We start from the raw sequence: 15,438 nt of genomic DNA, 5'->3' as shown, positions 1-15,438 counted from the left end.
GTTAGCTATCTTCCAATCATCTGGCACCTGGCCCGAGCACCACGAGCGCTCATAAAGCCGTGCCAAGGGCCCTGCAATAACTCCAGCTAGCTCCCTCAACACCCTGTCTCGTGCAGGCAGGGAAGAGATCATGTGAAAAACAACAATTAAAAGCCAAGCAGGACTCTCATGCACTCAGTTACCCCATCCCCTGGCCAGTCTGCAGGAACTTATGTCTAATCTGCTCTAGCAAACTCAGCGTAACGCTAACGAAAAGAGTCCCAAGTGATGCTGGCATCACTGCAGTGAAAATGGGGCAAAACTTGCCACCCAGACCAAAGGTAAAGGCACAAGTCACTCAGTCTTGCATGCTACCATCTCCACAGAGCAACTGCTCATGCAGATGCACCTGGCTGTGAGCTGTACGCAATCACAGCATAATGTGCCCAAACAAAGCATGCATTCATTTGGCAATCTCCGACTCTCTGTGGACAGCCCTAACTTTGCACGGGCTGAATCCTATCTTGGAACCGTTCCTATCCAGTAACTGGCATGTCTGTTTTTCCCTCTACTGGTCTAAGTGGAGCAAAAGTCTTTCAACTAATGCTGCTTCATTCACTGTTTCATTACAGCAATTTCGCTCACGTGCATTCAACTTAATTAGAGCAGCGCACGCGTGCTCCCTCCAGTGGTAAATGCCACTCCCCATTTAAAGCAAAGTTATATCTGTCCACAGCCTCAGAAAACATGCACAATGCATCAGCGGTGATACAGCCGTGCAACTCCAGAGTTAAGAGTTGGTCAGCATTGCCATTAAGCATCCTGATTTTCAAGGGTTTATGAGTTACTTATAAAAAGTCCCTCCAGACTGTAGCTTGGCCACATAGATGAGATCTCAACCCATAAGCTTTTTTAACATTATTCTTCCTATAAGCAAAGAGTCAATAAATAGCCCTTTCAAAGCATTTCCAGGCACTTTTCTTCTGCCTAAAATAAACATTACTATGAAGCTGCCAGTTAATTGTGTCCAGGTCATTTCTGCCTCAAGTGGGCTCCATCTACCAGTTAGTTTTCTTGGACTTGCAGCCCTGCAAGCTCGCCTGGGGCTCTAAAAGCCCAGCGGAGCTCTTCGCTTCTCTCCTGCTGGCCGATTGCCTGGCAGGACTGCCCTTGCCTAACCTGTGCCCTGATTCTGTCCCCCTCTCACCTCACTGCATCACACCAGGTCTTTTTTAAGGGTTAAATATCACAGGTTAAATATCGGAACCTGTGACACAGGGTAAATATCTGAACAGTGAATATTTCACTGCAATGACAGTTCACATCAGTGATCCTCACAGCACCCTGGGGTGCCCTGAGGTCCTTTCAAGGGTGCCACACTATGTTAGCAGGGTTAGGTGTGAAAACACGATTCGCAAGATAAACCCAGACCTCTTGCTATTTTTCTGTGGTCACAAAATGAGTGAAAACCAAGAGGTGGCATTTTCTGAGGGGTACCTTGCAAACTTTAAATGTTTAAATGAGCCCCCTAGAGATGCTAGAGGCAAAGACCAGAAAGTAAGCCTTTAGCAGTTCCATCCTCGGGTCAAGCTGAAGGCTGACGGCTTGCAGTCAGATGGGCAAACTGTGGATGCGCTGCAACTAATGCAGGAGCCAGGTTGCGGCATTGCAGGCCAGGTTCTGCACTGGTGCCAGTTAGGTTGGCTCCACTAAATACACAGAAGTTGGGGTATTTATACCAGCCAAAGATCTGAACCCATAGTGATTTTAATGATTAACTGAAAAGACAAGAAGCTTAAAAGCAGAGGCTCTTTCAAGCCATGTGCATCAGATTCTCATCCCTGGGAAATAGGTGGAAAAAACCCCACCACGCCTATAAAACGAAGTTAGTTATTTGAGGGGGATCCTTGGCTGACCGTGCTACAAAGGTTGTAAAGTTCTTTACAAAAATACTTGCAATAGATGCCGGTTGCTGTGAACTCACCGGTTAAGATCACTGTGCTGTAGGTTAGTCTTGAAGAATGTGCGAAGGAAACGTAGACCACAAGGCTAGAAAGGGGCACTCAGGTCACAGAGTCAAGTCCTCCTCCGCCGCAGACCACCATGCAACTAGGCTATGAAATCTCTACCCTTATTGCCTAAATGGAAATGACTTGGGCCTCCTTTATTCCTCTAGTGAAGCACCTTTTGCTTCAGATACTCCCCTTGCTTTCCGCTGAGTAAAGAAAGGTACTACTCACTCTACAGTCAGACCAATGAAAGATATAAAAATGGTTAAAATGCATTTCCGGAGAGTTTGTGTCATTCTTGAAGCCCGTTCTCCTTAGCTGGGTGATAAAAAGCACATTCCTTCTAGCTGAACAACTAAGGGTTGAGGCTGCGGAGACCCCTGAAGCGGACCCAGACTTTGAACACTAGGTGTCGCAGTCAAACAGGGATTGCGTATACTGAAATCGCAGGGCCCAAGGTGAATCCACGCACAACAGATTGTGATATATCTATTTAATAACAGCAAATGTTTCTAAGCTGAGGGGGGAAAAATGACTTCAGTCCAGCTGTCATTTTTGTTTTATGGCAGGAATTTTGCTTTGAACAATGAAAACACAGGAGGCTGCTGACAGGCTGCTTATGCTGAAGAATACTCAGGTGTACCTGAGCGGCGTTATGGAGGGGGACGTGCGGGCACGTGCGCTTGGAGATATGGGCGGCATTGATGTCGTTGCATTTCAATGCCGTTATTTCATGAAAGGAAACCCTATGTCACGTTTCTGCGGAGGTGCATTCAGCACTCCGCCTCGTCCACGTAGTTCACTGGACAGACAGCACTCAAGGAAGCATACAGGTGAGCATCCACAGCCTCACAACTGAGCAGCATCCCTAAGTTAAATGATGCTTGCCTTCTGCCTTCAGTCCCATCATCGCTTGTGCCTTTAGCACCACGCTGGTTGGCACAGTCAGAAAAGCAAAAGGACTCGGAAGAATTCTTTGGTTTTGCTTTTGAAAAGGCAGAGATTTGACGGCAAAGGGGGGGTCTATTTATGGGAATCCTATCTTTGGTTGCTATCTCGATCCCCTGAAACTGAGGGCATTTCTCATCCCTGCAGCTACGCTACCATGAAGACAGCAACCGCGATTCCATAATCTAGTCATGTACCATGTGTCAGGTAAGTTCAGCCCCTGGGAAACCCTGAGTTCATATTGCAAGCTGGCATGATATGAAGACGGCAAACATTTTGAGCTGAAACACCAGAGGCTAGATTCATCCCTGGGATGGCTCCACTGACTGGTGGGGCCAACATGGATGCATCTGTCTCACTCAACTGAACCTCTCTGCTAGGGCATGACAGCTTTCCAGGGATGTCCTCTCCTCTGCTTTCACACTTGGCACAACTTCACAGTGGGCCCTGGCATGTCTGCGGGGACTCTCGGACTGAGCTCAAGCATGCTTCTGTGGGGACAGCCCCTCTCCCTGTTCAGACTGTGGGCCAGACCTTTGAACCACCTGCGTTTCACCAGAGCATGAGGTTTTCAGGCCTTCCATTCAGGGTGAGCGCAGCATTTCAAACTACAACCAGGCCTAAGCCTCCGGGTTTGGAAATGGATTTCAAACACACTCCTCTCCCACTTTCAAGTGCACGGCAGCCACACAATCCAGGTCTGGATTCAGACCTCCAGCACACCTGAGCTCTGGGCATGCTTGGCTGGATTGGGGGTCTTGTTTCTAGATCGTGTCCCTTTAAAACACGTCTTCTGAAGTCACGGTTTGGCAGGACATGGACTAAGCGGACAGTAACAAGGTGGTGATGCCAAACATCACCTGGGGTGATAAAGGTCCCAGGTGCGACCACGCAAGCTCCCTCTGGACTAGTTGAGGTTTCTGACTACTCCTATCTAGCCAAAAAGCTTCAGTTAAAGGCAGGGGGCTCTCACCATGGCTAACTCGGCTTCCAGTTCCTTCATTCGGTTGTCTTTCAGGTCCAGCTGGGAGCGGAGCGCACTGGCATGGTCCGTTGCCTCTTTGGCTTGCCGGCGTAGCTCCCACTTCTCCCGCTCCAGGAGATCTTTTTCTTTCGCGAGTGCTTTCACTGCGTCCTCACTCTCCTGCAAAGACACAAGGGCAACGTGAGGAAGGGATGAAACTCTCTTTCCCAAGAAGTCCATTCCATACAAAGCATGACAGTGTTTTATGCCTCATAAAATACAGCAGCTAAAACCTGAACCCTTCAAATGAAATATATGGCACAAACTCCCATTGACTTGAATTGGGGCCAGGATTTCATTAACCAGTGTCTCCATTAGCAAGCTCTCTACACCGTTCCTCTTCATCCTCCTCCTTACCTTCTCCTACCATAGCAGTGATGTACAGGCTAGGATGCAAGGCTGGCCCCTGGGATTATAAATGAGGATATAAGCACAACTGAATTGCCAACAAACCAAAGGTAAGAAAGAAATTGTCTTTACCATCTTTGTGTCTTGACCACATTGTGGACTAGACCCCTCCAGGAGACCACCCAATCACTTCAGTGACACCTACCCTGCCCATGGGGCAAAAATCCCCACTGGAGCCCCATCTCTCTCGGGAATCCTTAGTGAAGTGACAGCATTTCACCACAACACGGGTGCCGAGGTGAATGCTGGACTGAAATGTGTAGTCAGGGGTTTGTGATATCATCGGGATCCCAACCCCTAGTGCCATGAAATCTAAAGCCCAGGCAGGACAGACTGCAAGCCCAGCTGCTTTAAAGACGCACCATGTTTCTGTTGTCACAGGCCCCTGGCCTCTCCTGAACTGCTGATGCATTTGGTCTTCCAAAGACAGTGATAGGATAATTGATATCACGTGGAAACACTCCCCAGCTACCAGCACCGCTTAATATACTGTCTTTCTACTACAAAGCAATACAAATACTGTTTAGAGAGCTCCTGATGTATATATTTAAATATAGTTCTGCACTGCTGTCCATCCAAGGTATCTGAGCACCCTCCTTGTCTGTTCTCTAGGTCCGGGTTGCAGAGGGCTTTGTAGACCTTCTGGAGTCAAGAATACTTAGAGCTTATCTGGCCTTTCACATCCATAGGTCTAAAAACCACACCAACAGGCAGCTAAAGCACAATCATCCCTTCATACAGAAGGGAAAATGAAGCCCGCAGAGGTAGAGAGAGGCAGACAGAAGGAGAGACAAGAAACTGAACCTGGGTTGGCTGACTCCCCTCTCTGGTCCTCTGTCCAGTGGACCTCATCATCTTCAGTTTACTCTGCCAATCAGTTGACAAAGGATCCACCTGAGAGGAAATGCTTGGACAGAACCCATTCAAGGCTACCCGGAGAAAAGATCCAGGGAAAACATAGTCCACATAGACGGTTCTCCCCCTCTGCACATGATGAAGCCTCAAGGCTGAGATTTTCCAAGCTGCCTCTGCAAAGTGGACATCCAAGTTCTAGATAGCCTAGAGACTGGTGCTTGAAGCATCAGTACACAGGAGTGGCGGCTTATGTTAAATAAGACCAAGCTCACATGCTTTGCAGATACTTGGGTATTTTATGTCTAGCCCAACTGGAAAACATCAGCAACTTACTCCCTTTGCAGGACTGCTTAAGGGACATTCTGAGAGTGGTTTTGGGTGTCGTGGCTGGATGTGACTGTATGAGTTTCTGCAAGATCCTATCAGAAAAAAAAACCTACAACAAAAGCAGAAACCCTGCAGGCGATGCAGGGAGCAGCGATCTTTTGACTCCCGGAGCAGCTCTGCGTATGACATCAGCAAACCAGCGCTAGACCAAAAAAAGGGTTTAGTTAACAGGGAAAAGGGATGAAAGGAAGGCGCATCCATTTAAATCACTGGCATTCAACCTCCAAGCCCTGCAGACCAGACGAATGGCACAAGGCCAGTCTATGGGCCAGATCGGTTCATGGACTGGATCTAGAGTGGGGATGGCGCGTGGGGCTGGTCTGTGGCCTGACTTTGCATGTTGGCATGATGTGGCATGTGGGGCTGAGTCATTCAGCCCACAGGGTTCCCCATGGGTCCCAAAATTTGGCAGTTGGGAGAGAGGTGGAAGTGTTAACTAAGGCTCTGGCAATTTAATCCTGTTCCCCCAGTGCCAAATTTTTGGACCCATGGGGATTCTCACGAGTCAGACACCATTGCCCCAGGGGCCACAGGCCTGTGGGTTGGAGGTTGAACACCACTGGCTTAAATCGTCAGCCCTAGCACCTCTTCCTCTTCCACTGCCCACCAAGCCCCCAACCCAAGCTCTCAGCTGTTTTGGGGGCATTATCAGAATGGGGTCCAAGCCCTGCAAACCTATCCAGAGCAACCAGTGGCTAATCTGCATCCGGCTCTGCACTGAAGCTGTTCTGTTGTCCTGGACAAGTCACTCCCCACTGTGCATCTGTTTTCCCTCCCTTGCTGGCTATGAGCTTTTTGAGAGAGCTGTGTGTGACAGCACCTAGCACAACCAAGCTCTGCTCTTACTTGGATCCTCTAGGTCACTGACTCTTCACTGGCACCCTGTAACATCCAAGGATGCCATGAGACCCTTTTATGGGTACCAAGAAATAGCTGCACTCTGAGATGTGCAGACCCTTGCACATGATTCACAAGGCAAACTCAAAAGGTTTGAAGCAGGAATCCATAGCGTCAAAAACAGTCTAGCCTGTAGTGGTCTTCCTGAGCCCTTGGCAACAAAAGAATTCCTCTATTATTCTTCCATAGTTAAAAAATGAAGTAAAGCCAAGGGCATCTTCCAAGGGTTGTCTTGAGACTAGAAAGGTTGAGAACCACTGTTCTAGATGCACCCCTAATTCCAATAATAATTTCCAAGCTGCTATTAGTTGAATCAGAGAAAGCTGTATCTAGTTCCCTCTACTGTGGAGGAAGCTTGTTATGAAGAGGAGCCTTTCAACACTGTTACTGTGAATACTGTGGCCTCCCTGCCTGGTGGACACAGGGACTTTTCCCTGGACTCTGTGTTGGACGGGCACTGCTGCTAAAGCTGAGCCTAGGGTATGGCTGGAGCAACTCAGATGAGCAGATCCTCCCCCTGCTCATTAGGGAAGTACAATACGACCCTAAGTAGCCACAAACAAGTGACAACATTAGACAGCCTTCTTCTTCCAGACACACCGAGAAGCTGCAGCTCCCATTGACCGGAGCTGGGGCTGCCCAGCATCTCAAGAAAAATCAAGTCTATTTTTGCTTAATTTCCAACCGCAAAGTAGACAAGGCCAGTGGTGCCTGTGTCACTGTTACACAATATTAGTGCGGTTCTAATCCCGTGACTGGGGGGGGGGTGGTCAATGCAAACTATTTGTGAGGCTCAAAGGAACGATTTGTCTTCTATCCTTCTCCATGGATGCAGAAGATGACCTCAGAGTCACCCGTATCCCAGAGCATGGATCATTTCATATGCCGCATTGCTCCTGGAAATCAGTCATTAAAATATGCAGGCTGCCTGCCATGGAACACAAGTGAGGATGCATCCTCTCTGCAAATACAGCCCCCCCCGAGATGAACAGCTACTGAGGCTCCCACGGAGACTGCACTGCGTGAGCCTGTAGGAAGCACGTGGAGAAGCTGGAGACAGTGAGACTTTCCATAGTCCCACACTGAAAGAGCGCTTGGGGCCCCTTGCCTAGCAGCATATATTCCTCCCTGGGTTCATCCTGTGCGTTTGTTTGCTGCTTCTAATAGCATTGATTTTCTCAGGCTGGGGAGGCAGAAAAATATCATTTCCCCAAAAAGTCCACCACCAGATTCAAGGGGTCTTTGTCTGTAGCAATGCTTTAAAAATAGCAAGTTTCTCTCCTTGCATGGAAAAAAGCCCAGAATAATTACAGAAGCTGGATTCCCACGGCTGCTTATTTGAGTGGATGGCTTTATGCAGCGTAATCAAAAGCAAAACAGGAAACGGTGTCTAAAAAAATATCCTCTAGCAAAAAGTGCAGAGAGGTTGAACATGCTCAGAGAAATGCTATTTATTATTAGGCAACTTAAACTAGTCACCGTAGTTTATATGTTCTTTTAACAAGCTCTTAACTTTAAGGGAAACTATAAAACCTGTCCTTGAAAGTAACCTGCTTTACAGTTTCATCCCATAAAGAGAAGGATAGAGCAGACACCATCTTGTTGCAATGGATTTTTTTCCAGCGTGACATAACATCACTGAAATGGAGCAACGATCATGAAACAAACTCTACTAATTTAATCCCTAGTATGACTTTTTCCTATTTTATTTTTCACCTCATACCTCGCAGCGTACTTCAGTGACTTGAGATATATTACTGGTAGTTTTGCATGATTTTATTTGCCTAAGGTCAGGATTGGTTTTTTTTTAAAACGAGGGAGTCAAATCTCTCCAGATCTTTTCACCACTATTGTTCATCATGATAATGTGGCTGTGAATAGATTTTGGACTAGACTCTTCACCACGCACATTTTTGCCATTGACTGCAACGGGTGGGGGGTGGAATCAAACTCTTGGTCCTTTTCAAGACAATATGCAAGGCTAACATTTACAGGCAGCATTCAACAGTAACGGGCTGTGATGCAGAGACTGGACTGTTGAATGAGTGGTCATCATGATGGTGCATGCATCACTGCTGGTATTTTCCTTTTCTTTAATATGCAATGGAGGCAAAAGGGATGGAGACAGAGGCTAACACCGAGCTTTCAAGGCCTAATCCAAAGTCCACTGGCGTCAACTGAAAGGTTCCCATGGGCTCCTGGGGACTTTGGACTGGCCCCTTCACACAGACCACGTGCAGGAGCTATGGAGCTCCCAGCTTCCCTGAGCTCAGCTAGGCCAGGGTGGGTGCGTGATAGCCGGTGCTGGGTCAGGCCCACACATCTGCTCATGCTTGCATCCAGGAAGGACTGTAGCAGTGTGGCCACTTGGTGGTTTCGGGAGGGTGGAAGCCGGGTCATAGCAGGCATTTTTCCACCTCTACCTGAGGGCTTTTATAGCAGGCACCTTGACCTGGCAGCTCTGTTCGGGCCCCAGGAATGTGCAGTGTTTTGACAGCATCTGGCTGCAATTCACTGCTGACGCCGTCTTTAAAACATCAAGCTCTGAGCCGATACAAAGCCAGAGTACAGCAATTAAAACAGGATTGTTTACACGACCTTATGGGTCAAATCAGAGCTTGGCTAGGCTGATGTAAACCCACTAGAGACATTAGGCTTCTCCGTGGCTCCTAACACATACAGACTTGGGTCTTTGTTTGCATTATGAAGTGTGTTCCCCATTTCTTGCTCTCTCTGAATATTTATCCCATTCTTAACTCAGAGCACAACTAAAGCGGCAGCAAACAGACTCCTGGCACTGGCCACAAAGTTCAGCTGGCCGGTGGTAAGAGCTCCTTGCAAACACTGACCCCCTTGGTCCCCTACTGCCCAGCGATGCTATTTTGGGCAGGAGGAGAGATGATTCTTAGCTAGAGAGGAGTGCACCGGATTCAAGACACAGAAAAGCTTGAGGTTTGGATGGTCTGTGCACACACCTGGAGTCACGGGCTTCGCTTTACTCTCCCTGTTAGCTCATAAAGAACATATGTAACATCGTTTTGGGGTGTGAGGTGCCAGCCCTACTTGAGGGAGGGCATGCTGGCTATGCAGGAAGTCATGCTAGGCTTACTTTTCTGTGTTGCTCGTAGTTCCTGATGAAGTCCCGTAGCTGTTCCTCCCGGCTCTCCAGCGTGGCGTAGAGCTGCTGCATTTGGCTTACCAGGTCTGTTTTCTCTGCCTTCAAGCGTTTTCGATCCGCCTTCATGGCTGCGTGAAAGAACACAGGTTCAGTGGGAGCCCGAGCCGGCAGCACACCAGGTTTTTTGCTTTAGGAGACCTGCCTGTCAAGCTCTCCAAAACACTTTGCAAAATTACAATTCTAGGAATGACTCTGAACTCCTGACCTTTCCATAATGCGGCGTGTGAATGAAAGCAGGGCCAGGATGCTCCGCTGGCACTACTGGGATGATGCAAGGGGAACTATAAAACCTGCTCTAAGCTAAAGACAGCAGTTAATTCACCCAGTTCACATCCATTTATCACAGACACCTCTTTCAGCCGTCGGAGATGAAAGCTCTGATCCAGCAGGGTGCAAACCCCATTTACCTTAAAGGGCCCATTCACATGCTTAGGCTAAGGATATGCTTAAGTATCTGGACTTGGGCCTATATTTCATTTAAAGAAGAGTGGCCCACGCTATTTTTGAATCATGGTGTTACCTGGCCGTGCCAGAGCCAAACCAAATACCACCCCCCACCCTGTTCACAAACCAATACATGCATTACAAAAACCAGAATCCCAGGACAACACATGCACATTGCAGTTTAAGTTACAGCAGCAGTTTTGCTCCCTGCCTCTAGTGTTACAATGCAATAACCTGATGGGACGTGAGTAGCTATTTCTTACAAGTTCCCCAAGCCCTCCAGCACCAGCTCAGGGAATTGGCACTACTCCAGCACTGCAAATGTGTAGACTGGACTTGAGCACAGAGAAAATGTAAGTTCATAGCTTGTTCCAAACATTAGAGGGTGTAATATAGCCTATATTCTCCTTGGGAATAGGGGCCGGGACCAGAGAGCAAACAGAAAGAGACGTGCCTTATGAAAGGCAATTTCTTGTGGTGCTTTCAGTTCAACCAGACGTGGGAAATGGCAGGAATCTCATATGAAAACTCGCCCCCATGAGACTTCTAGCTCAATAATCACTCAGCCAAGAGGTTTTTGACAGCATACACAAGCACGTTAGCACAGTGATACATCTGACCAGCTCCTCTCTGGGGATCAAACATGGGCTCCCTGGATCTAAGAAATGCACGTTTCTACTCCTTACTGCAACAGACTCAGTTAACGGTGGTGTGACGTTACCTTTGTTTCCAGCCTCTTACAGGCCAGCTGGACCCCAAATCTCTTTGCGGCCTGCCCAGCACCTGTCAATATGTCCTGTATTTTATGAGATCCAGATCAGATTCTGTCACCTGCATTTGTGACCAGTCATTTTACACCACAGCTTTCAGCAGGGCGATGTGCTGAGCCAGGTCCTGCTCCGCCAGGAAAGGACCCCAGAAACGAGTCCAAACTGTGTGAACTTTCAGGCGTTGCTACTTGGAAGTCTCCCGACTGACTCCGGAAAGCCCCGTGCAAATCCCATGCTTGGCTGGAGAGGAAATACCAGTATTAAAGGGCTCTTTAATCCAGCGGAGAAAAGCTCCAGAAGACCTAACTGGAGGACACTGAAGCCAGATCAGTTTGTGTTAGAAAGAAAGCACAGATTGCCGACAGCGAGGGGGGACTAACGTCTGGCACAGGAGACCAAGGGAAGCGGTGAATGGTGATGGTGCATGCATCACTGCTGGTATTTTCTTTTCTTTAATGTTCAACGGAGGCAAAGGGGGTGGAGACAGAGGCTAACACCGAGCTTTCAAGGCCTAATCCAAAGTCCACTGGTGTCAACTGAAAGCCTCTTTCTGCCTTCTAAGTTGGCTGTACTGCCGTGTACCTCTACAAATCCACCTTATGAATGACAAAAATAACTTTGTCACTCCTACCACACTGAAACCACTCTGACCACCTAAGAGAAATTGTAGAGTTGTTCTTCATTTTCTCTTTCCCTTCACTTGTATTTCTACTTTTCCATCCCTCTATACGTTTGCTGCATATGCCAACAGGTAGGCATGCCAGGGGTATCTTTGGTCCTTAAAACTATATGAATTTATACTGCCAAGTTTCAAAGACATTTGAAGTCATGGTGGCTTAAAACCAGCAGGAATTTTAGATTACGTTAAAATCCATTTACTTCCCCATTCTCCTCCCATTTGCTCCTACATGTTCTTCAAAGTTGAAGTAGGCTTTTTTTTCTCATGAACACTGCAGAAAGTAGAACAGCAAAAGCCTGGCATAAACAGTCATGGCATAGCAGTTCATCAACAAAAGTTCTTGCAGTTTCCCGACACCCCTTTTCTGCACGCACTTCTCTTCCTGGCTACGCAGCTTGGTGTTGATGCCTGCAGACAGGAATCTGTTTTCATGCTCTTATTCTTCCAACACTTTAATGCCTTGGCAATCTTTCATAACGCAAAACAGCTTTGTTGAATGCTTGGGACCCACAAGAACTGCAAAGTTTGGAACCGGGCTTTGAATCTGGCTATGTTTGGGAGCATTTAGATTCGGAAGTTTTTCATTTTTGTTTGCTTGGCTTGACCTGCAAATCATGCTAAGCATGGAGGAGCTAAATCTTAGCCACTTCCATGCATTTTCAGTGGTAGGAAGGGAGAATAACAAGAAACACAAGTTCCAAAAGTATGAAAGGGTGGAAGCCACAGAGAGAGAGGTCTCCTTGCCTCGTCCTGCTTTCCAAAGCCCTACTTTCATAGAAGCAGAGTCTCCATTTATAGGTTACAGGAAGGCCAGGGATGGATTATTCTAATAAACTACCGTGACTGCAACACATAGTAATTCTTACTTATATTGCAATAGACCCCAGGAGTCCAAGTGGAAAGTCAGGTTTGCATCCTGGCAGGTGCTGCTGGAACACAGAATAAAATGATGGCCCCCTCCCAAAGCCCTCAAATAATGGGAAAGAAGTACAAACTGGAAAATCACGTTAAATATTAGGAACAAATGTGGATAATGGTATTGGTTTCAGCAGATAAATGAGCTGACAGTGATGTGTTCTGCCGTCAAAGGTGAGACTTGACATCATCCTGGATGAGTCAAGAGTACCCAAGTCCACCTGCCACAGCGCAGGGTAAATAAGTTGATGACTTAAGTAAGGTCATTATCTGCACCCCCATCAATCATTCTAGGATTCTGGTTCTACAAAGGGGTGATTGCATCCCAGGAAGGTGCTAAAAACAACACGTGTCTGAAGTCTGGAGAAGGAGGCATTGTTGGATGGGTCTCTCTATGAGTGAAAGTATGGAGACGTATGCATAAATGGATCGTGTTCCAACAGCGAGCACTCACCTACCCTCCACACCCCCTCTGCCCAAATCTACTATCACTTGGGCAAACAAACAGAACTTTTTCTCTATCCACATAAGTCTGAAATGAGAACGGCAACCTCCTTAGAACAACATCCAGAACCCCAGTTAAAGGACAAAAACCTGCTGTGGTGCTGAAACATGGACGGAACTTCTCACAACTATTATATGTTTCTTGCAAGCAAAAGACTATGTTAAAACCACATTATTAAGGTTGCAAAGTCAAGCACTCAAAAGGCACGAAATGCCAGAGTTAAGTTTGCTGGCAGCAAGTATCAGACAACCTTAGTAACAAGCAGCACTGCCAGCCCCAGTAAGCATGCAGGCGCACGCGCACATACACACACACATACACACACGCACTTAGACTAGGAAAGATCATTTTCCTGCCAAGAGGACGATTCCAATTTTACAGCTTGGTGTGCTAGAGATTGCAAAGCCTGCCAGGCGTTGCTGAGCCCATGAGGATTAAGGACTAGCATCAGGTAGAACAGCCGCTCTCTCTCGTACGACCTGCATCAACTGCACAGTCTTTTCTCTCGATGCTGCAGCAGCACAATGCGGAGCCATGCCGGAGTAAACAAACGGATCGATGGACAAGGTTCCCAAGGATGTTACACTCAAGCTGGCCAGAGCGCGTAATGGGAAAGCAGACAGCTTTGCCATGCATGGGTGACCCAGACAGGGATAGCTTCATTTTACTTGCTGTGTTGTTGCCTTTTTCACTGGAAGAGCTTAACCCTTCATAGGTTGCCTAAAGGTACCAGTGGGGAACAGAAAACTGGCTGTGAAATGCACACCGGTTGATAAAACTATGGTCCAATGTGCTATGCTACAGTAAAGAGTCGAATTCTACTGGAATATCGGGTCGAGTCTAGGGTGAGAACGTGCATCTGATCCCTAAAATGAAAGCTACATGTAGCTTTCATTTTAGCAAGTATGCAGAAATGTGCTCTCCTTGATTGATGGATACAGCAGTATGCCTCTTCATTAAGACTCAATCCTTATCTGACCGTAGCATGGAATAGATATTGAGCTGCTCACCATAAAGATGATTTGCAATTAAACGTGTGCGCGCAGGCATGCCGTAATGTTTGCAGCTGGATCTTTTGGGACATTTTTATAAAGCACTCGCAGAGCAATCAGTGAGCTGGCTCTGGATCTAGTTTAAGTTGTTCAGTAAAGTAACAGTGGGTAAATGCCAATGCGAGATCAAGATTAGGCTCGGCATGGAAGTCAAATGGGAGTCTCCCCAGGGCTCTGGTGGGAATTGGATCAGCTTGAGTTCTTGGCTATAAACATAAAAAGTAGGGTTCAAAGAGCCTACTTTTAATTTTTACGTATACATACTCACACTCCCTCTCTCTCTCTCACACACGCACAGAATTGGGTTTAAGACTCAAAATTTCTATAGATCATTTGGGGGTGTGTATATAAATTCAAATCAAGTTGTTTGAACCCTGTTCTATCCTTATATCGAAGCCCTAACGTTGTGAACACATGCACATGCACGCACACAACACAAAAATGCAGCCAGCCAAACTTCAGAGCAACTGCATGAAAAAGGGTCAGCATCATTTCAGCCTAACAGATGGGAAAAGAGCACAATAGGATTACATGAGCTGCCCAGAGGAAGTATTTGGTAGAACTGGATTCAAACCTCCTGGCCCCATCCCGTAGGCCTCTGCCTGTTCTGGCTCTACTGAGGTTAGGTCACAAACATTTTCAGCTTTCTTCCTTGGTCATGTATTAATCTGCGAAAACGTCTCAGAACATGTCTGAGCCAATAAACAAGCCAGCAGCCGCTCTGATGTGCGGCGTCTCCTGTCTTTGATAAGATTTTCGCGGCGCATTATTCCGGTTCGCGCACATGGCAGATCAGAAACAGCTTTAATTACAAAATTTGTTGAAACGGATCAACAACCTGACAAGGAAGCAAGAGAGGGCAGGAATATCAGGGAAAATATGACATTTGTTGTAATTACCTACTGCTGCAAAAGCTACGTTTAAGGTCACAAAGACCTGTGGGTACTCCCGATCCAGAAAAATCATGCTTCTAGCGGAGACATCTCACCAAAACGTCAACTGCTGTAAAACACCATGGGCAAATACTTGGTATAAAAGACATCCAATGCCGTATCTAACTGGGACAAAAGAGAGCCAGGAGGGCATTTTGCCGTATGGCAGGCCAGCGTGATTTGGTTAAAGGGATACTGTGTCAAGCCTGGTGGTAAAAAAAATCCTTTTCGAGATGCAGAGGAGGGGATGGATGCTTTACGCCCACAGAGTTGCTTCATAATCAAAAGAACAGGAGAGGGCCGATTTATGAGTCTGATGAGCAGCAGGGAGAGGAGCGCAGAGTGCCAGAGTCTGCCCCAGCGCTTGGGAGGTGTCCGAACTGGCTGGTCAGAAGAGCAGGGGACCAACAAATTCCCAGCTGAACAGCCCTCAAAAGTACAGCAATCTTCATCAGT

The 15,438-nt window shown here is 47.2% G+C and overlaps 1 protein-coding gene across 5 annotated transcripts in view; it reads right to left on the bottom strand.

The window, feature by feature from the left end:
• KAZN (kazrin, periplakin interacting protein) overlaps positions 1 to 15,438 on the bottom strand; it is a 417,992-nt gene that overhangs the window by 40,814 nt on the left and 361,740 nt on the right. For all 5 annotated transcript variants that reach the window (XR_002096397.1, XM_019511879.1, XM_019511878.1 and 2 more), the window contains exons 3-4: positions 9,617 to 9,753; positions 3,910 to 4,080 (exon numbers count right to left, since the gene is read on the bottom strand). Coding sequence is in view for 4 of the 5 variants with exons in the window: in XM_019511879.1 (XP_019367424.1) it covers positions 3,910 to 4,080; positions 9,617 to 9,753 (308 nt within the window). In the remaining variant the exon portion in view is untranslated. The remainder of the gene's footprint in view (positions 1 to 3,909; positions 4,081 to 9,616; positions 9,754 to 15,438) is intronic.

This window comes from Gavialis gangeticus, unplaced genomic scaffold (genome assembly GCF_001723915.1).
Source record: "Gavialis gangeticus isolate Ggan-Ray unplaced genomic scaffold, GavGan_comp1, whole genome shotgun sequence".
In the NCBI taxonomy this organism is placed as follows: Eukaryota; Metazoa; Chordata; order Crocodylia; family Gavialidae; genus Gavialis; species Gavialis gangeticus.
This window is presented reverse-complemented; position numbering and strand designations above follow the sequence as displayed.